General features: G+C 40.4%; 4 protein-coding genes and 1 long non-coding RNA gene across 9 annotated transcripts; 4 read left to right on the top strand and 1 right to left on the bottom strand.

Moving 5' to 3' along the window:
• The first annotated feature begins 282 nt into the window (after positions 1-282).
• On the top strand, positions 283-2,947 carry LOC130698448 (uncharacterized). 2 transcript variants are annotated; one of them, XM_057521094.2, is made up of 6 exons: positions 283-574; positions 658-1,018; positions 2,210-2,327; positions 2,418-2,464; positions 2,542-2,595; positions 2,671-2,947. In XM_057521094.2, exons 3-6 carry the CDS (start codon positions 2,250-2,252, stop codon positions 2,855-2,857), a joined length of 366 nt encoding a protein of 121 aa, XP_057377077.1. In that variant the 5' UTR covers positions 283-574; positions 658-1,018; positions 2,210-2,249; the 3' UTR covers positions 2,858-2,947. The 2 variants fall into 2 exon arrangements, with proteins under 2 accessions (XP_057377077.1, XP_059350389.1); XM_059494406.1 differs by lacking the exons at positions 283-574; positions 658-1,018 and having other exon boundaries at positions 2,062-2,327.
• Positions 2,948-3,255: 308 nt separating this feature from the next.
• Positions 3,256-4,534, top strand: LOC130698443 (serrate RNA effector molecule homolog). The gene is made up of 4 exons (XM_057521088.2): positions 3,256-3,443; positions 3,848-3,940; positions 4,009-4,156; positions 4,217-4,534. Exons 1-4 carry the CDS (start codon positions 3,402-3,404, stop codon positions 4,519-4,521), a joined length of 588 nt encoding a protein of 195 aa, XP_057377071.1. The 5' UTR covers positions 3,256-3,401; the 3' UTR covers positions 4,522-4,534.
• An 867-nt stretch (positions 4,535-5,401) lies between these two features.
• Positions 5,402-6,228, top strand: LOC130698454 (uncharacterized). The gene is made up of 2 exons (XR_009003286.2): positions 5,402-5,469; positions 5,724-6,228. It is a non-coding gene; the product is annotated as an uncharacterized LOC130698454 (long non-coding RNA).
• Positions 6,229-6,273: 45 nt separating this feature from the next.
• Positions 6,274-7,886, bottom strand: LOC130698435 (glycosyltransferase 8 domain-containing protein 1-like). The gene is made up of 6 exons (XM_057521075.2): positions 7,728-7,886; positions 7,317-7,650; positions 7,097-7,260; positions 6,731-7,010; positions 6,563-6,675; positions 6,274-6,497 (listed from the first exon to the last, which is right to left on the bottom strand). Exons 1-6 carry the CDS (start codon positions 7,750-7,752, stop codon positions 6,301-6,303), a joined length of 1,113 nt encoding a protein of 370 aa, XP_057377058.1. The 5' UTR covers positions 7,753-7,886; the 3' UTR covers positions 6,274-6,300.
• A 340-nt stretch (positions 7,887-8,226) lies between these two features.
• Positions 8,227-18,841, top strand: LOC130698449 (eukaryotic translation initiation factor 4 gamma 1-like). Of its 4 annotated transcripts, XM_057521097.2 has the most exons (32): positions 8,227-8,372; positions 8,540-8,798; positions 9,815-9,927; positions 10,007-10,127; positions 10,198-10,286; positions 10,359-10,481; positions 10,546-10,587; positions 10,770-10,847; positions 11,343-11,427; positions 11,487-12,179; positions 13,189-13,448; positions 13,508-13,610; positions 13,676-13,807; positions 13,916-14,046; positions 14,147-14,218; positions 14,279-14,476; positions 14,534-14,671; positions 14,733-14,939; positions 15,007-15,086; positions 15,146-15,332; positions 15,399-15,720; positions 15,910-16,001; positions 16,067-16,421; positions 16,605-16,712; positions 16,778-16,872; positions 16,954-17,126; positions 17,192-17,393; positions 17,609-17,710; positions 17,783-17,959; positions 18,018-18,093; positions 18,165-18,311; positions 18,376-18,841. In XM_057521097.2, the coding sequence occupies exons 2-32, from the start codon at positions 8,651-8,653 to the stop codon at positions 18,564-18,566; spliced, it is 5,040 nt and encodes a 1,679-aa protein (XP_057377080.1). In that variant the 5' UTR covers positions 8,227-8,372; positions 8,540-8,650; the 3' UTR covers positions 18,567-18,841. The 4 variants fall into 4 exon arrangements, with proteins under 4 accessions (XP_057377080.1, XP_059350371.1, XP_059350372.1 ...); XM_059494388.1 differs by having other exon boundaries at positions 10,007-10,286; positions 10,773-10,847; XM_059494389.1 differs by lacking the exon at positions 10,546-10,587 and having other exon boundaries at positions 10,007-10,286.
• The last annotated feature ends 504 nt before the right edge of the window (positions 18,842-19,345 follow it).

The raw sequence follows: 19,345 nt of genomic DNA, 5'->3' as shown, positions 1-19,345 counted from the left end.
GTATAACACTCGTCATTATTTCGGTACTTCCTCGGAGCTTTTCGCCTTGTATGCATGATTTTCTAAGCTGCATGTTGTGCAAAAAGGGGTTTCTTTCTTTGCAAACCGGTCAAGGTGACACCCACGTCTCATTTCTATTTGTTTTATTTTTATTTTATCTTTGACAGTTCCACTCGTATGTCACCAAGTCACATTAAGGATTAACAGATGGCGTAAGGTGGCTCGCGGGATTCAAAGAATTGGCTAGTGGCACGCCCAAGGGTAACTGTATATGCTATATCTGTTGGACACCCTGATGGCAAAGCTGATGGCAATGAATTTTCTTTTAGGAGCGGAAAAGAGTGAATGAATCAATGCGCTTGTAGTGATTCCCAAGAAACAAGTGCATTGACGTTCGAAGAAGCCTTAGAATAATTTTTTTAGTGGCGTCGTAGCCAAAAGCTCAGCTTCTTCATTACTTAATTGAAAACGAAACCCACAAGTTGCCGGGAAAGCAACAACAACAACAAGTTGGTTCAACCAATCCATCAAGAGGCTCGTTCCGTCTTCCTACAGATTGCTAAACATGTCTATGGTAACGGATGTCTGACTTATTTATAAGAGGCTATATAACATTTTATGGTTGAGTAACCCAGTTGTATGAATTGCTTATGCAAGGTCTTGAAACTACGTCTCAGTTTGGTTTTGACCTATCAAATCGCGCCCGATCTTGACCCGTAATTGGATTACAGATAGCGCAAGAGATGACATTTCCAACAGACCAAAACACTGAATGATCTGATTCTCATAAGAACAACACGAGTGTTGGGCGGCCATTGCGACATTTATCGTAAGTCATAGAGTCTTTCTACTCCAAATACTATAATAAGCCTAGGACTCGACTTCTGCGCATTATGTTTATCGTAATCTATGACGACGCTCGTGATCCTTCTATTTCTGCTTCACATATGTTGGGGGTCTCTAACACGTAGGCCCAAGTGATATAATTCAATTGTTTCCGGCGTGAGCATCGATTAACTCTAACTTTCCTAAATTTTCCTTTTACGCAAGTAATGTTTTCATGTTGGGAATAAGGCGTGATCCTTTAGTTATAGGATTCCATTTCAATCTGTGTTTAGTTCAATGGAAAGGCTAATGACACAAAATCTTGAAAGGATTTTCTGCTGATAGGAAAAAAAAAAGAGAGAACGGAAGATGCTCAAACGTCAATCTGGTTGTGTGAAATATCTCTATTTTTCAGCACTTCGTAGTTTTAAAAAGTGCGCTGTTGGTGGAGATAATCCATTCAGGATTTTTCTTTCAAAACGGTCTGACATGGTTCGATCTTTTGCCGAGTCAGTCACCATATTTATTTATTTTGTATTTTAATATTGTGATATGGAGTGGTATCAGAGACGACGATGACGACCTATTTTTGTTGCCTCTTGTTCTTGAATTTCTAGTTTACAAGTAGGTTTGGATAGGCTGACGGGTGTCCGTGATGGATTGCGTCAGCCATGGCACAATCTCACCATTGTCTGTCATCATTTTTTTAGCAGTTGAAAAAACTTTGCCAATGGCGTAGTATACCTAGAGTTAACCGACGCAACGAATCATCAATTTAAGAGATGCTATTGCAACCTGAATTCACTCTTTTTTTCATTTCATTTGGTTCCTAATTCATTAGGCCATTACGTCTGTATGGCAAACCAAAAGGTCTTTGATCTAGTCAAACTCTTTCTTTCTTTTTCTTTGTGACTTGTGACCACCGGAAACGGCAGTTGGAGAGCCCCTTTTCTCTTTGTTTTCTTACCTCTTTTAAAAAAACTGAGGCGTCCAATCAAAAACAAGCAATCGTCTTCTTGGTCAAGATAAAAGAGACAGGTTTATAACGTTGGAGGTAATGTAGGAGAATGCTTCAAGTCCATAGAATTGTTGCAAGTTAAGTTCATATATGCGTTTCGGCTTCTACATGCTACTGAACTTATTGAGCATTGTATTTCCCTGTAAAGGTATTAGAGAAAAGAAAGACAGACGTTACCTGCGTGGGTGGAGCTAAATGCAACAGAAGGCCGGGTCGCAGTATAAAAAGACCGTGCGACTCTGAGCGTTTTCATTCAGTCGAACCCGCTGCTTCTGTCGAGTACGTCATCCAACTTTTCATAAAAAAGATTATTAAACTCAGATTGTTAAGCTTGTTGTACACAAGAGCTTTATATCATTCGTACAAGTACTTTTGGACGGAATCAAACAAAAACCAAATCAACAACATGAGTGCTGCTTTGCGATTGGCCCTCTTCAGTTTGTTGCTTGTCATCCACTCTGCTCGACCTATGAGCGTCGCAAAGGTTGTAACGGTTCTCAATATTTCCTAATAAAGAAATTGTATTTCTAAATAATCAGAATTTTTCTGCTTCTTTGTTCATGAAAACGTTTAGAGACAGAGCGGTCAAGTAACATTCTGCGGTTTCCACACTCCTTGTGGGTACGTTATTGTATTCGAATTCTATTGCAACGATATCACTATACACTTGAACGTTTTGTAATTTGATCGACGAGCAGCTGGGGAGTTTACAATTCAAACACACGCCAAATGGACTACTTTGTTCGAAACATGTAAGTTTGATTGAAATAATGCTACGTGTGTGATATTTGATTTAAAACATTTGTTGAATCCGTTTTACTTAATAGCTGCCAATGCAACCGACCTCTAGAGCGTTGTTTACGTGCGGGTGACGATGTCAGCATCTCGGCTTACGTCTACCGCTGCGTCCGGTCTCGGCCGTCTTCGTCGGCCGTCAGTAGCGCTTCTGTCGGCTCCACAGCCGGAAGAAGTTCAATTGATACGGCACCCAATTTGATCGATATGAAATTGTGAACGTTCAACAAAGGAAATTGAAAAAAAAAAAATGACGCGCAAAATACCCGCAGGTTTAAAAAAAGCGAACAAAATAGGTTTTTCTTTCTCCCTACACTCATTTGTCTCTCCTTGATTTCCCTGCGCGACACATTGTTCCTATATATCGATTTTGAAATTATTCTTATTTCACCTTCATTATTTATTTAATTTGTTATGCCATTAAAATATCACTTTATACGACGCAAGAAAATCAGCCGTTTTCAGACTTTTACATTGACCAACTAAACAATATACTCGATTCATTCGTGGCAAAAAATTTGAATTTCTGAAAACTCGTTTTCATTGAAAAAGACAATATCAACAATCTGGCGCTAACGCATGCATTTAAAGTCACGTGACTAACGCCATCTTTGACGGCAATTTTTACAAAGTTAAAAACCGCTTGGGTATCGAAGCGTCCTCTGGCGTTGTGTTGTTTACTACCCCGTGTTCGCCGGTTTGGCTTTGAGTTTCCGTTTTCCAACTGAGTTATTATTCAAAATAATCCGAGATACCATTTAAAATGTCAAGTGAAGTGGCTGAGGTTGTGTCCGAAAACAATCAGGTATGCGAAGTGATAATCAAGGTCGCTAATGGTTTGAAAAAAAACCAATACATTGAACTGGGTTTGCCACAACGTTCGGGTCAGGGTAGGAAAGGAAAGCCATTGGCGGCTAGGTCTCTATGCCTGTGGATTCTGCCGTTTGGGCATGTCCGATTGAGATCGCCTAGTTGTCCTAATCGGAAAATAAGTTTTACGAATTTTGAATGTGATTCTTCCACAAATTGTTTGCTGGCTACGTTTTACCTTTTTTTCTTGTTTTTTGAAGTGTAGTTTTACATGTTTGGATATAGTGTCGAATGAATCGTCTTTTGGCGGGAAATTTTTATTTTTATTGAATTGAATACCTTCACCCAAACGGAATATTTCACGCATCAATAAAGAAGGCATTCTTATTTTTTTTGTAGCATGATGGTGCTGATGCCAAAGGAAAGAAGGGTTTGGTGAAGAAACTGTCTGCTTTGGAACGGACCACCCAAGAAGGTGAAGCACTGCTCAAAGTATGTTATTCAGATAGTTTGGTTACATATATTGCAATTAATGGCAAAATCTTGTTGTACTACCACAGGAAATGGGATACAAAGAAGATGGAGAAGATCAAGGTAGACGGAGAACAAGGTCGGGTGCAAAAGTAGTCCCTGCAGCATCCCCACCCCCAGCCAAGAAAGAGAAAAAATCCCCCAAAAAGACACCTAAAACTTCTTCAGCTGGTACCGGTGAGTGCTTGAGCCAAAATAGTTCCAATTGGCAAGAAATTCAAACTTCTATGTGTTTAGGTCGCAGAGGGAGGCCCCCAAAGAAAAGTGTCAATGACAGCTCAACAGAAAATGAAGAATCTGAAATGAAGGAAGAGGAAAGAACAGAGGTAAGCATAGAAGAAGCCAAAGATGACACAAAACCAATTGAGGAGTCAGCCAACAAAGATGAAGAGAAACAAGAAACAGAGAAACAAGCAACAGAGAAACAAGAAACAGAAGAAAACAACAAGAAAGAAAACAACGATGCCGCTACCACTAGTGAGCCGGTGAAAGAAAAAGAAGACAGCTCAGAACCGAAAAAAGAAAGTAAAGCCTCAGAATAAAAACAAACAAAAACGTTAAATATAACTGCCAAAACCTCTCCTATAATCCTGATCATCCCAATCCCCTTTTTTAAACAAAACTATATTGCGTTCTAAGCAAAACAAAAAAAAAACGAAAAGAAAAAAAGAAAGAATAATAATAAGTACGGTATTCGTTTGAATAATTGAAGCTAATACGGAAGCATATTTGGAGTAGTAATTTGTGTTTCTATTTTTAGTTTATAATATTTTTGGGGGTTTTGTTTACTTTAGTCTCTTCTTAATTATTTTATTTTTATTTTATCTCATTTTTTCATTTTATTTTCCCAATTGTGCCACATTTCTTTCCGGCTTAGGAGTAAGTTTAGGAACGTTTTCTTATTCGTTTGGAGAATATAGGGATGAATGAGATTTTAAGAGTGCGAAAGTTGCCATTGCAATGCATCTTGCATTGTTTTACCCAGAGCTCCCCTTCATTAAACGCCAGTTTGTTTTCATCAGCTCACAATTTCATCCCTAGGACCAACTGTTTTGTATTTCTTTCCTTACAATACTGTTCATCCTGCACCATCGATACATGTCTACTACTCCCTCTCCCCATTGAATGCGAATACTGTTTGTCGTAGTAGGCCGTAACCGTTTGTTTTTTTTACACCTTTTCATTTTGAATCAATCGCATTTGATTTTTTTATTCGTGTAACTTGCGTTTTTTTTTTACTTTTTTTTATTATTGTGCGGGCGAACATTTGTTTGTTTGTTTTTTTGCAAAACACAAATACAAAATTAAGAAGTTTTTCATTGCACAGGATGCCTTCGTGTGTGGTAGTTTTTAGCTTTAAGGAGGTCTCGAAGTCTAAAAATAAAATCCGCTGTTATACAGAATCCTAGTTGCCGTCTGAGAGGCAGTCGTAATACATCCTAGCCTTGCTGCGGAAGTTGTTTTCGTCTGTCCTTTATTTCCTACTGCTGGTAAGTTAAATTTGGTTACTGTTCCTGGAATCATCCATAAGTTATTGTACTATCCGCTTGTGCTCTCTCGAAAATGATGAGAAACAATTAAAGTTGAGAGTAGATCGAGTTCGCTCTCTGATGGCTATATAAATGTCAAGCTTCAACAGTCTGAGTCACGAGTTTCGAGACGGACGGAATATCCATCTGATTCCACACCGGATGGCTACTGAATATCTAATGGTCTTTTCTTTTTTTTCTTCCTATTTGCTCAGGGTTCCAGGCACTTGGATTGATGTCTGGTTAAAAAGTTTTTGAAAATGCAACACAATACACAATACGTTTCATATTATTTAAGATGCTCTGTTCTATCTCCCGCTGCCTTTCTTAAGCGATTCCACATACAAAGAGCTCATGCCCATTCCATTCGTGCACCTCCACGATCGTATTTCTGGCTTTGCCTGAAATTACCACGTTGGAGAACGTACTTCAAGAATAGACTGCTCTACCCTATCGAATAAGGAGCGCAAATGAGCTGAGCTGAACCATTCGGAAAAAGACGCAACGTTCTAGTTCGCCATGGTTTCCACTAGTTGAATGACGTTACGTGCATGGCGTGAGTCGATGACGTACAAAAGGAAATGGGAACAGAAGAATTTGTAAAGCAGGAGCGAGCCTCCAACATCGTCTCATGTGTTTCAGAATCACATTTCAAAAACGGTTGTGACTGGCAATGAGATAGATAATATATCGACATCAGTGTTACAAATTGAGACATCAGCGATGCTCTCTAAATGGCTCTATTAGACTTAAAATAGACACAAAAGCAAACATTTACTCAAAAATAAAGATTTAAATTTCCGAATATTTCTTACGAATAGGCACGAAGCGGCCAAGCGGGTCAGGAATAAAATACTTATCCCAAATTTTCTGTTCAAAAGTACTTCCAAAACTCCGAACTGATTTCCATGGCTTAAAATGGCCATTAAAGTGCAATAATTTTGCGTTATTTAAGTAAAAGGGTGAGTATCTTGATCCACGGGACAGTCCTATTTGGACAGATAAATGAAATATTTACAATAAATAATGGTAAGCGACAGAGGCAGTAAAGTACCTAAATTTCCAACATGCCACATGGGATCAATCGGTGATGTACGTCCGTGAAAAATGGCCAAGATAGCGGCTTCAACTACATCCAACCCACCCTGTGGTCCTATGATGGAAGATCTGAATAATACAGTTAAAGAAAAGCCATTGTGATCTGTAAAACATCGAGCTGTACCGTTCATGAGAATGAATCAAATCAAGGATTTTTTCTGCCACTTTTTCATTTCTCCAAGTGTCCACGTCGGAAGTAACAAACACGCCTGTACTGAAGGTACACGTTAGCGGATTGAGATTGAGTTTAGCTATTTCGTGCTGTTTTAGATTTAAGCGGGAGGCGTATAGCATTTCGACGCGTGAAGTCACTCTTTTCGATGCAGAGCCCGCTTGGCAATCATCAGAAAAGGCGCCCAGATCCTTAACGAGAATTGGAATTTTAAATAAGTCAGCCAAATCCCCTATCCAAAGATAAAAATGCAAATATTAGGATAAACCATCAGCATACTAATAAATACAATTAAGAATAATTTTCAAATTAATCTACCCTGGACAATCACATCTGGATCAAGGTAGACAGCACGATCATGTAGTGATGGGAAGATATCAAGGAATGCAAATTTTGCAGCGTTGTAGTATTTTTCTAGGTGTGCTGGAAGTTGTGCAATTGAGTATTGAACATTGGAAAGTTCAGGAACTTTCATCCATTCCCTGCATTGAAAAAACATTTATAATGCAAACTTAACTTCAGAAATGTAATCACTTACTGTAAGTGGAATATGGTTTCATCAGACACAACAAAATGGAAATGAACTGAGGATTTCGTGTTGGCAATAACACTATTGACAGCACTTATGAGACCACCTATATTATCCTCCCTGGCTTGTATGACTACATTAATTAGTTTCTTTTTGGCAGCTTGATTAGTGGTTGATATGGTTTTTGCTTCTTCTTTAAAAGCTGAATGACTAATATTTGAAAGATATTCGTGGGCATACTTAGCCCCCACCTGGAACCTCCCTCCATAGTCTGCAAAGCTCTGAAGATGGGTTAACAGATAAACCATAAAGCCAGCCCATATCAGTGAAACTCCAGTTACAGCTAATAAACAATAAGTCAGGATATTACTAATTAATTTCTCCACTGGTGAATGGTTACAAAAAATGAGTTTAAAATACCAAATTTTGGGCACTTATGGTACATGTCACTGCAACATGAAAACAAAAAAGTGTTGCAAACAAGAGTTGTTGTTCTTCAGTAACTTCCAACTCATTGACCATCAAGTTTGTTTTCCTAGTTGTCTACCGCGTGAAGTGAACTACAACATTGGCCGTAAGATGGTGTCAGATAAAAATCTTCTTTTCATTAAAATTCAAAAAAATCTTATGTACGGATTTGTGGAACAATACTTATTTAAAAAGTAATTACAGTAAAATGGTAAAAAATTAAACATAATTTCGTATAAAAATCCAACATGCTATCCCAGTAAAAACTACCGTTAGAGGACGTTGTATTAAATCGCTGCTATTGAATTTAATTAAAAGTTTCCATGTTAATAATAAATTTACTAACGTTACAAACATCGTACTAAATAAGTTTAGTTTAATTTTATGCAATGAAAGTAAACATTCAAATTCTACGCCATCTATGAATAAGTTTTGCTCACAATTAGACGCCGCCATGTGTCTTAATTCTCAACTACTAGCCACTACCGTTCCTTCCGAGAAAGCGGCGACTGAAAACTCTTTTTCTCTTTTGCTGTTTTATATCCCGTGACATCTGAGGCATCGAGGCCTTTTTTCTCGTCAAATTCACAGTTGATTGTACGTATATTCATCCCATTATTGTTAACGTCAATTTGCAAACATCGAATCAGATCTTAATAGATACAGTTTCGAGTCCCATGTTGCGTGCCTAGTTTTGTGTTGACGAGTAGAAAAACTCCCCTCCTCCAGTCTCCTACATTTTCCTCATTTCTTCCTGAAAACAGGTTGACTTTAAAGTTTAAATGTCGGGCTGTCTGTCCATTTGCTCGTCGACGACGTCCACGACGCACTGCAGCTGCTGAAAATTGCCCTCAACCATTCGATTGGCAGAGGCAATGAACGTGCCACAGAAGGGCAAAAACATTCACAGCCAGCAGCAGCAGCAACAGCAGCAACCTCAGCCACAACCAGGACCACCTAGTTATCCCAACCAGCAGCAATCACGAGCAAACGCTACCTATCTATTTGATGATGCTTCCTCAAGTAAGTATTAATTTAATACATTATATCTTACAGTGTGTGACTTAGTAAAGTGTTACGACATGAAATGGCGACTTCGATCAGCAACCTTGTACTCGTATCCAAGGCTGTTGGGTATGTCTTCAATTGAACGCATCGGGAATTGTCAACTACGTGAAATGTTTCTCATATAGGAAGCCCGTAAGAAAAAACAAAAAAAGTGTCTTGAGAAATTAATCGCATGTAATAGTTGGAGAGTGTGCACGTGACCGGCTTCAAGAGATTTGGATCATTTGAGACACGGTCCCACGTGTCAAGATGGCCGAACAACTCTTTCCGGTATCGGCACTTCTTGCTCGTCATAATTTTTCTGTTCGTCTGGCGTGTTAGTTCTATTTGCGTTTTTATTTTCTGTGATCAAGGTAATGAAACTTTACAGTATTAGTTAGTGTTCAGGGCATCGACATTTTCGCCAACAGATGTATCGAATCTCCCCTCGTCAGATGGCGTTTATTGAGCTAGACACTATTCATGTCCACGTCTTGTTGAAACGTTGACGAGTATTGGCTGCTTTGGTCTCCGAATATTCAGTTTATTAACTTCTTTAGAATACGGAAATGTTCCCAAAAATTAATAGGTCGAAATTGCAGCATTTAACGTCATAAGTGAAGTGTTAATACGATAGTGAAGTTACAGCTCATTCCCGGTCGATAACTTAGTTGGTAGGGTTTCAATGATTTTGTGGCACTAACGCAAATCATAGTGACGTATTCATGATTACTGTGACTTAATTCCTCTATGTGCTGAATACTTAACGTGCCTCTTGTGTCAACCTGTCTGAAAAGTCTACTCAAATGTTTGCAAGTCCTGTATAGCTATCAAAAATGTTTTGGCTCTATTAAGTTTATCTAGTCGTTGTCATTAACTGAGAAAGTTTGTAATACCATGTACACATTTTCCTACTAGTTAGGGCATGAAATTCATTATATCCTTTTGCTTTTTATTAATTTAGCTGATCTTTTATTGTTTTATATTTACAGAGTACGCTTACGGGGGACCGTATGTAGCTGGTGCCAGTGCTGGACCAGTCCCTCCTCGTCTGCCGCTGGTTTCTGGGCTAACAGGTCCAACCCCACCTATTGCTGCCTCTAATGTATGTTGCTTGTACTCTCATATTTATAGGCATTTTCATTGAACATTACATTGGAAAATCGTGTTTTGGTCGTTTGTAGACGTCTGTCGGAGGAATGCCCCAAGGACCTCCACCAGGCAGTTTTGTAGGCCATAGTCCACTCGACCTGTCAAAGCAGACACCTCCACACCACCAGTCTGCTCATCATTCTCTTCCTCCTGGCATGTTATAACACAAGTCAAGCCTGATACAGTATTCTAAATTCAATGTCTGTTTTGATGTTTTCTACAGCTTCATTGGGAGTGAATCAGCAACTAACGATGGTTAACGCTGGACATACCGGCCCCATGCAGGGTAGACCAACTCAGGGAAATAACCAGGTTTGTTACTTATACAATAATTTGTAGAACTTTTATTCTGTATATGTTAAATGTCACGTTTCTTTTTTCCAGTTTTACGGTCGCCCGATACGTCCGGGAAATCAGCACATGCCCCGACCCCCTATGGCAGGTGGTGCCATTAATCCCACCCATCCACCCAATGGTGCTCAGGCCATACCTTACCCTGCGATGAATGTAAGTATTTGATTCTTATATTTATTAATGGGTGGTTGGTTAATACCTGCTTTTCGTATAACAGCAACCTGTACTTTTCGTCATTGGAGATCAGTTCAACAATCAAGTGAGTTACTCGTTTCACTAATATTGGCTTTTAACTTCACAAGAATAATAGTGAATTTTATGTCATTTGACCAATAATTGAAGACACTATTCTCTCAAACTTAGAAATTCTTATATTTTAATAATTTTGTATGTGCATTATACCTTAATTGAACGCCAACCGTCGTTTCTTTAATTATATAGCAGCCCTATTTATCGTACCCGGCGAATCCTCCAGCGTATTACCAACAGTCAGGGAACCTGCCTCCCGGAAATGTGTCGGTGAGTTTCTTAACCTTTTTGGTCTGGCTGATGGAATGCAGAAAAACTTTTTGTTGTTTGTTCGTCATCGGGTCACTAGGTGCCGTTTCTAGAAAGTCTTGGGATGGTTATCGCTTTGGGGGATCGACCTCGAAGACCCAAAAGTGATAGTTGGGGATGGCTGAAGTAAAAGTTGCCAAACCAGTCTTCGTATAATACCACCCTTTTCTTTCTCTTGCTATCTTGGATTCTGTCAGTTGGTTGAAAACCTTCAGTTGGTGTTCTAACTTTCAAGTCTGTACTGTGATAAATGCAAGTATAAAGCATCAGGGCCTTTATCGGGCTATAGTTGCAAAAGGGTTAATAGTAATAGGATGTATCATTCTGCACAGCAACCTGCTCGTATGCCGAGTCTCGTATGGCAGGCTGTAAGTGTGGCGTTGGCAAATATTTTTATTCTACATCTGGTGTAACCTAAATTTTCCTTTTATCACGTTTTGTTTTCTGTTTGAATAGTTCCAGCAACCACGAGCAGCCCAACAAACGTACAGCTACAGGCCTTCACCTCCTTACCCGAGTTTTCCTATGCAGAGCACGCCAGGTAAAATCTCGTATGTTGTAGTGCGCCTTTCCGGTTTTCATTTTCCTACTTTTGTCCAGCTGTTTATTACCCATCACAGCAGCAGCCCCAACCCCAACAGCCTCAACAACAACAGCCCCAGCAGCAGCAGCAGCCCCAGCAACCCCAACAGCCACAGCAAGCCCCGATAGCTCCACAACCGGCGCCACAACTGCGTGAAAGCTCTGGAGCATCACGGAGGCTAAGGACAAGCGCCCTGCGCATTGTTGACCCTAATACTAATAGAAATATTCTCACCGGTGAGGAAATGCCTCCGTCAGCCGTAGCTACTCCAACCACTGTGACACCCCCTGAAATTGCAGCAACCGATGCTGTTTTGCTGCCTCAAGTGGCTGTGGATGAGGTTGAAGCGCCATCAGCATTGGCTACTCCAGCCGCTCTAGATGTAGAGGAAACGGCTACAACTCCAATCGTGGAAAATACTGCTTCTCCATCAGAAAATGCAAGCGTTGCAGTAATTGAAGAAACAATTGTGGAAAAAAAGATAGTACCAACTGTAGCTGCATCGGCTTCGACGTCAACAACACCAACTTCGCCAGCAACAGTCAGTGCTCCGATAGCACCGGTACAGCCGGTGCCGGTCATAGAAAAGGAGGTCATACCCGTCCCCGTTGCCCCAGAGAACGGTGAAGGACCCTCTGTTAGTGAGCCGCCTTCCAGTACGGCATCACCCATTCCCGTCTCGACTGCTCCTAGTCCCGAGCAAGGCGAAGGTAAAACATTTCTCGTACATTGCGTTAGTTTAAAAAAAAAAAATCTATGTAAACCCAGTTAGCTGGCTGACATTTTCACGAAAGCAATATTTGGTCACTAGCTCGACCAAAAAAAATTTGCGGATGGTGTGGGGGGGGGGGGAAACGTTGTATTTTAAAAAGTAGAACAGGGCAACGAGGAATGAAAAGGGTCGATGCAAAGCAATCGGGGAAAGGAGAAAATAGCAGACGAGAACGTGACGTCGAGTTTGCAGACAGCGCCACGTCTGCCCTCTATGGGCGTTCTATTTGTGTAGTGTTACGCATCTCTTGGTCCATTCGACTGGACGACTTTCGAAGGTCCGGTGGTCTCGTGTTTTTTCGGTATTCTTAAAAGAATTTTTCTTGAATGGGATTTAGTTTCTCTTAAATCGCCCACCCTGTTATGTCCCTAAGCTCAACAGACGTCCTGCTCCAGTGATTTCATTGGGAAAAACCCAGAAGTGCAAATAAGGTAGTGTCGCATGATGGCGATGCTCCTTCTTCAAGGTTAGTTCAAGAATTATATTGAGTATGTATGGCGGCTGTATTTCACACGCCCACTTATCGTGATAGCAAAAGATCTCGAAAACAGGTCATTGAACTTACACTCCCGCTCTTCCTTTCCATGCAGTATTCAGTTTACGGTAGAATTGCCAACACAGCTAGACTTCCGTTTTAGGACTTTAGTTTCAGACTGACCTTCGACATTGCCTAATCAGGATATAGTTTGTCAATCTCTACACTGTGAATATCCCTAGATGCTGCTCTTGGATTCATTATTCGCCATGTTTTTAAGTTTAACTTGGGAGGCAATAGAGCATATAATCTATAAATAGTATCCCAGCGGTTTAAAAAGGCGTTGTGTGTATGGACCTTTGAAGATTCCAGAACAGGAATCATTCGGTCCACCAAAAAGGAGTTGTTCGATTGAACAATTAGTAGAATCGTGTACTAATCGAAATTTGAAATGTTTCTTGGTGAAATTTAGGACGAGGTAATCCGAAGGGTGGTAAAAAGGGGCGCAAGACCTCAAAGTCGAGTTCTACCCCCACACCCCCCACTCCTCCGCCCCCACAGAGCGTTGAAGAAGTTAAAGTTGCCCAACCTGTAGCTGCCGCTGTCGAGATTCCGTCTCCAGTTCAAGAGAAGGATGTTGTGCCTACTACCACCCCAAATATCCCAGTTGCTACTCCTATCAATCCAGTACCAGTGGTCGATTCCTCTTCCAAGATGGACGTCGAAATTAAAGTAATTTGGTGCTATCCAAGTGTTTTGCAAACAATAGTAATTTTGTGTTTTCTTTATAGGAAATGCCGCGACCCTTGCCGGTTGTTCCAGAATCGGTTGTCGAAAAGCCTTTGGAGAGCCCCACAGTTGGAGTTGAAACAGAATCTGTGATTACCAATGGGGGTACATCTTGCATAAGATGAACATTAAAAAATAATTTTTTAATAATTCAATTATGTATGGTTTAGATAAGCAAGGATCAAGCCCTCCCCCTAGTGAAATAGAGCCAGTGGTGACAACACCTCAAATTACTGCGACAGAGGATGGTGAAAACCGGGCACCTGGTAAATCGACGTCGTTGAAATATACATACAAGGACGGTAGGTGTAAAAAAAAATTAGGTCAAGTTAAAAGTTACCCAATACGAAAGCATTGATAAAATTTCTTTAAAAACAAATGTCATATGTATGCATATTTAACCTTTGCAGATCAATGGAGTCCAGTTAATCCAGAGGGGAAAAAGACTTACGATAGGCAATTTCTGTTGGAATTGCAAAGCAACCCAGCTTCCCAGAAAAAACCGGAAGGACTTCCTAGTTTGGAAGTTGTCCGCGACAAGGTAATTGAAAACTATGCAATTCACGAAGTCGTCAGGCAGTTACTTTGAAAACTTTTTATTTTGAAAGTGATTTTTAACTTATGCCTTTTTTTTCTAATAGGGTTCAACTGTGAAGCGCGGTGTTACTGTTGGAGACTTCACGCCGACTTTTGTTAAAATGATGCCAGCAAAGGTTCGAAAATTTATTTGTTTTGAAAGTTCAAGTTCTGATCTCGTACGGAAACATTTATAGGGTCTTCCTAAGAGAAACAGTCAGCAAGGAAGTCGTGATCAGGGCATGGGTCAGCAGCAACCACCACCTAGAAGAGAAATTAAGCTGATGAACTCATTGATCCGACAAGAACGACCCGAAGATCCTAATGTTTGGAAACCCAAGCATGCTTCGAAATCCAAGGAAGAAAAAGAGAACCCTGATAAAGCCAGCACCGAAGTAGATTTAAATAAAATATTGTTTTTAGCTCTACTTACAATTATCGTCTACGATTAGGAAATGCTAAAAACCGTCCGTGGAATTTTGAACAAGTTGACTCCATCTAAATTTGACACATTATTGGCGAGGATTCAAGCCTTAGATATTGATAGTGAAGACCGGTTAGCTGGAGTCATCAAATTGTTTTTCGAGAAGGTATGCGGTTGATAGATTGTTGAATCAACTTCATGTAGTAAAAACCATTTCAATTTTTTAGGCTGTTGCTGTTCCAATTTTTTCATCTACATATGCTAAAATGTGTCAAGCTCTGTCGACAAAAGAAGTGGCTTCTTCAGCAAATCCAGCTGAAACGACCAACTTCCGCAAGCTATTGCTGACCCGTTGCCAGAAAGAGTTTGAAAAAGACAGTGCCGGACTCAAAGACGTGGCAAACAAGCAAAAGGAAATCGAAAAGGCTGAATCGGTAAAACGGCCTTACAATATTTTATTCTTAGGTTATCAATACTAATTTCCCCTCTTTGCTTGTCTAGGACGCAAAAAAGAAAGAGTTGGAAGTGGAATTAGAAGAACTTGTCAATTCAAATCGAAGAAAATCTTTAGGGAACATTAGGTAAGCTTTAAATTTTTTTCAATATATTTTCGAAATTAACTGGGAAATGTGGTTTTCAGGTTTATTGGAGAATTATTTAAATTGCGAATCCTTTCGGTGAAAATTATGCATCAGTGTATACTTCGGTTATTGAGTCAACCTGAAGATGAAGAATCGCTCGAGTGCCTCTGCCGGTTGTTGTCCACAATCGGCAAGGAATTGGAGTCTCCAATGCAACCACCCGCAGGAAGATCAACGTCCATCTCGGTTTGTTTTCTTGTTCATTATTATTTTTTCTAGGCTGCAATAAACTAATCATCTTACTGATTGCAGGCAAATCGTGAATCCATGAATTCGTATTTTAGTACTCTGGATTCCATTGTCAACAAACGCAAAATATCAAATCGTATACGGTTTATGATCCAAGACGTAGTTGATTTGCGGAAAACTGGATGGAAACCACGTCGTGATGATAACGCACCCAAGACGATTGAACAGATTCACAGAGATGTCCATAAGGAGCGCGAGGACCAAGAGAGAGAGCTGAACAACCCACAATTCCAGGGAAATATGGGCTCCATGGGTGGCATGTCTCGCGACGGAAGGATGGTGGGAGATCGGCGTGGAGGCGATGATCGTAATAGGAAACAGTCACGTGAGTTCAAAGTCTTTAATATAGTGTTTTTCTTTCATTTAAACTCGAATGATGAATAACTTGTATCCGTATTTATGGATGATGGTAGTACAAGCTCAACAGGGCTGATGCGGTTGTTTAGCTGTTGAACAGACGCTGACACTGTATTCATTAATTAATGGAAAATGCTTTGTTTGCTACTGACTCCAGGTCCTAGTGATGATGGTTGGAATACTGTCCAGAACAGTGGCAGTAGAGGTGGCAACGTCAAGTTGGATATGAAGCAACTTCGGATACCTAAGGTATTTCTATTTTTGAATCGTTTGTTTCTCTTTGATGTTTCATTTTGAATATTGCTGGTTTCTAGGCATCTGGAGATGCTGATCAAACTGTCATCAGTCTGGGCCCGGGAGGTAGAGGAATGGGCTCATGGGGTAGAGGAGCGTCTGGTGGCATGTCTCAATCGATGGTTGGCAGTGTTGGTAGTGGTGCAACTCAAGATACTCGATCCAATCGCTACCAAATCCTAGAAGATGATTCCGGAACTCAACACGAAAGCGGCAAGGCTCCATTCTCGGGACGCTCTAGTCTTGGCGGCCCACCCCATAGCGGCCGTGGTGGTAACCAGGATTACCGGACGATGCCTGGAGCCACGAAAAGTGCTTTTTACCCGCCCAAGGATGGCGATCGTGGACTAGATTCCCTTCGCTCACAGAACACCGGTGCGTTTTGGATCTTCTTTTATAAAAAAAAGTTCTTTGTGAAGCGTAAATGATGACAAAATCGATACCGAATTTCACTGTGGGGGTTTATCAAGCTCAACAGGCCTGAAGCGCTTTCGAATTTTGAATGCAGCTAGTTTCATGTGGAATTGCCAATTTCTATAACTTGTTTTTGTTATGTAGGCTTTGCTGGTCGTTCACGTAGTCAGCAATCTTCACGTGAAAACTCCGTAACTCGCCCTATTCGCGAGACACCTCAGCCGCCGCCTTTGTCGCGTGAAGTATCCAAAGGTAATGAAATTAAACATAAAATTCAAATATTGGACGTTTTCTTAATTTTTGTTTGAACGCGGCAGATGTACTATTAGGTAAATCAACCGTTACGGATGATGAGATTGAGCGAAAATCTCATTCGCTTTTGGGTGAATACTTTACAAATGAAAAGATAGAGGTAAAGGCAATTTCTTTTTTCGTTATTTTTAAGGGCTCAGTTTTCTAAACCTGGGAAAACTTATCTTTTTGATTTCTTCAGGATGCTGTTCTCGACATGAGGGAGTGGTTGCATTCATCTACGGTAGCCAAATTCATCAACCAATGCTTGCTGCATGTATTGGAACGTAACAAAAAGGAACGTAGGGCAACAGGCACTTTATTGAAGGAAATGGTTAAGAGAAAACTTTTCGCATCCTTCGACATAGTTGATGGGTAAGTAGATTTTCGCATTGAAGTTTAGTAGTGAACCCTTGTAACTAATATGCGATTTGTTCCAGATTTTCTGAACTCCTTCAATCTGCTGAAGACTTCCTTGTGGACATACCCAAACTGTGGGAATACACGGCTGAACTGGTCGAGCCTCTGTTTGAAGAAGGCGTGATAAATTTGAACTTCGTTGGACAGTTGTCGTCGACTTTGAATTCATCCTTGGTTGCTAATTTTGTAGCTGCAGTTCTGAAGGAATTAGTCAAAGCACAGGTAGGCCGTTGTCAATCGACAGAAATCATGCTGTTGCACCCTTCGTTTCCGCCTTTGATGTCTTAAAATCATTGCTAGTGGCAGATTAGGGTGCTACAAAATACTGCCTATCTGAATGAATTGGGATTTCTTGCCTACTTCACATTAAACTTTGGCTAACACTGTATCGAAATTATTAAGTGTTCATTAAATCAAGTGAATTTTTTCTTTGTCAGGGTATTGCTGGAGCAGAAAGAATATGGATCATGTCGAATGCACCCCTCGCTACCGTGCTACCACCCGGTGTTGACCCGAACGCATTCCTCGCTCAACACAAGGTACGTTCCGCATTCTTTTTTTTTTCTTTTTTAAATCTAAATGTAAATATTCTCGTTTTCAAAATTTAATAGGAACTGGAGTTCCTTTCTCAAATCGATTCTATACCAAGGAGTAGTGGCAGCGTTGGAAAATCCAGCAGTAATGCACCTCCCTCCAGTCAAGTTTACATCGATTTTCAGCATAGCCTGGAAAAATACTTGAGAGACGCAAGCCAATTAACTACAGATGACGTTTGTAGTTGGATCCAGGTAATTCCTTGCTAATTTGAGTGCGAGAATTAACGTACATTTATTTATGATGTAACAGAAACAAAATGTTGGCGAAGTTAATTCCGCTTTCATTCGTGCCTTGGTCACCGCAGTCACCGAGAGTTCCATTGAAGGTATGATCCGTTTTCTTTTTATTAAAAATCAGTGTCTTTAATATCTAATTTCTAAATTGCTAAATTTCTAGGACGTGGTACTGATAGTAAACTGAATAACGCAGTTCTCAAACACTGGACTGAAGTGTTGAGGCGGTACGTTGACAATATTGCTGAACGCGAGCTTCAACTGCTATTTGCAGTTCAGACTTTAGTCACTCAGCGACAACATCCCAAAGGTCTGTTATAAATGAAAAGAAAAAGGAGAAGATAAAAACTTACGTTACAACGGAATATTTGCAGGCTTGATTCAAGGAATCTTTGAGACGCTCTTTGACAGTAACGTCGTCTCTGAAGAAGGATTTTATTCGTGGGTGTCAGTCGATGATCCTTTAGAACGCGAAGGCAAAGCAGTGGCCCTCAAATCGATCACTTCCTTCCTGACGTGGCTCAAGGAGGCCGACCCGGAGAGCGATCAAGAGGCGGATGCCTGACCTTATCAAGAGAAGCATACTGGGGAGCATTTGTGTGAGTGTACGTGTGAGTGAAGGGGTGTGGCCAGTGTGTGCATGCGTGTAAGTGAAGAGGATTGTTGGGATTTATCGCCCCCAATCTTCCCTAATTACATGAAGAGAGCTGATTTTTGAGCGTAACTTGTGCTCCAAGAGCACACCTGGCTGAATTTATTAATGACTGTAGTTGGAATTTGCCCCTTTATTTTTCATACACCCCTTTCAATTGATTGCGTGGACGGATTATTTTTAATCCATCAAGGAAGGGCAAGTGTTCATAAACAAGTATCGGTCAGAGGAGGCGAAAGGATCGTGTGAATAATTTGTTAGTTTGTTTTTTTTTCTTTTCGTTTCATTTGATTGGCAAATGGAAAAACAGGAGAGGAATTTTTAAAATCATTTTTCTGTTTGAACTTTTTTTTTGTTTTTGTATGTGTGTAAGAAAAAAATATTGTGCTGGGCCTGGGGCGATTTGTTGATTTCAAAAGAGATGCATGGTCGATTTACATATGGATAAGAAACAACCCATAATTTCATGGATGCGCTTTCGCTAATTGAAATGAGCAGTTTACTGTTGGAATCGTCGAGTTCCACGTTCTCGCTCTCGCTCCTCCTTCCCTTCCACGTGAAAGACAGTCGTTTACAAATGCTGTGGACGGGGCGATTTTGTTTGCAACGTTTGTAACTTTTGTTGTAAGGCTGATACTTTGAAGGGATTTATTCATACACTGCAGTAGAAGGTTGACAGCCAATTTGTTAAC

The sequence above is a fragment of the Daphnia carinata genome, chromosome 3 (assembly GCF_022539665.2).
Source record: "Daphnia carinata strain CSIRO-1 chromosome 3, CSIRO_AGI_Dcar_HiC_V3, whole genome shotgun sequence".
In the NCBI taxonomy this organism is placed as follows: domain Eukaryota; kingdom Metazoa; phylum Arthropoda; class Branchiopoda; order Diplostraca; family Daphniidae; genus Daphnia; species Daphnia carinata.
This window is presented reverse-complemented; position numbering and strand designations above follow the sequence as displayed.

Coding starts and splice junctions, on each gene's coding strand:
- LOC130698448 (XM_057521094.2), top strand. CDS start 2,250: ATGAGTGCTGCTTTGCGATTGGCCCTCTTCAGTTTGTTGCTTGTCATC. Junction 2,465..2,541: donor GGTTTCCACACTCCTTGTGG/GTACGTTATTGT, acceptor ATCGACGAGCAG/CTGGGGAGTTTACAATTCAA. Junction 2,596..2,670: donor GACTACTTTGTTCGAAACAT/GTAAGTTTGATT, acceptor TTTACTTAATAG/CTGCCAATGCAACCGACCTC.
- LOC130698443 (XM_057521088.2), top strand. CDS start 3,402: ATGTCAAGTGAAGTGGCTGAGGTTGTGTCCGAAAACAATCAG. Junction 3,444..3,847: donor TTGTGTCCGAAAACAATCAG/GTATGCGAAGTG, acceptor TTTTTTTTGTAG/CATGATGGTGCTGATGCCAA. Junction 4,157..4,216: donor AACTTCTTCAGCTGGTACCG/GTGAGTGCTTGA, acceptor CTATGTGTTTAG/GTCGCAGAGGGAGGCCCCCA.
- LOC130698435 (XM_057521075.2), bottom strand. CDS start 7,752: ATGTACCATAAGTGCCCAAAATTTG. Junction 7,651..7,727: donor CCATAAGTGCCCAAAATTTG/GTATTTTAAACT, acceptor ATTGTTTATTAG/CTGTAACTGGAGTTTCACTG. Junction 6,676..6,730: donor TTGATTCATTCTCATGAACG/GTACAGCTCGAT, acceptor TGTATTATTCAG/ATCTTCCATCATAGGACCAC.
- LOC130698449 (XM_057521097.2), top strand. CDS start 8,651: ATGAACGTGCCACAGAAGGGCAAAAACATTCACAGCCAGCAGCAGCAG. Junction 10,848..11,342: donor TGCCTCCCGGAAATGTGTCG/GTGAGTTTCTTA, acceptor CTGTTTGAATAG/TTCCAGCAACCACGAGCAGC. Junction 15,721..15,909: donor TCGTAATAGGAAACAGTCAC/GTGAGTTCAAAG, acceptor TACTGACTCCAG/GTCCTAGTGATGATGGTTGG.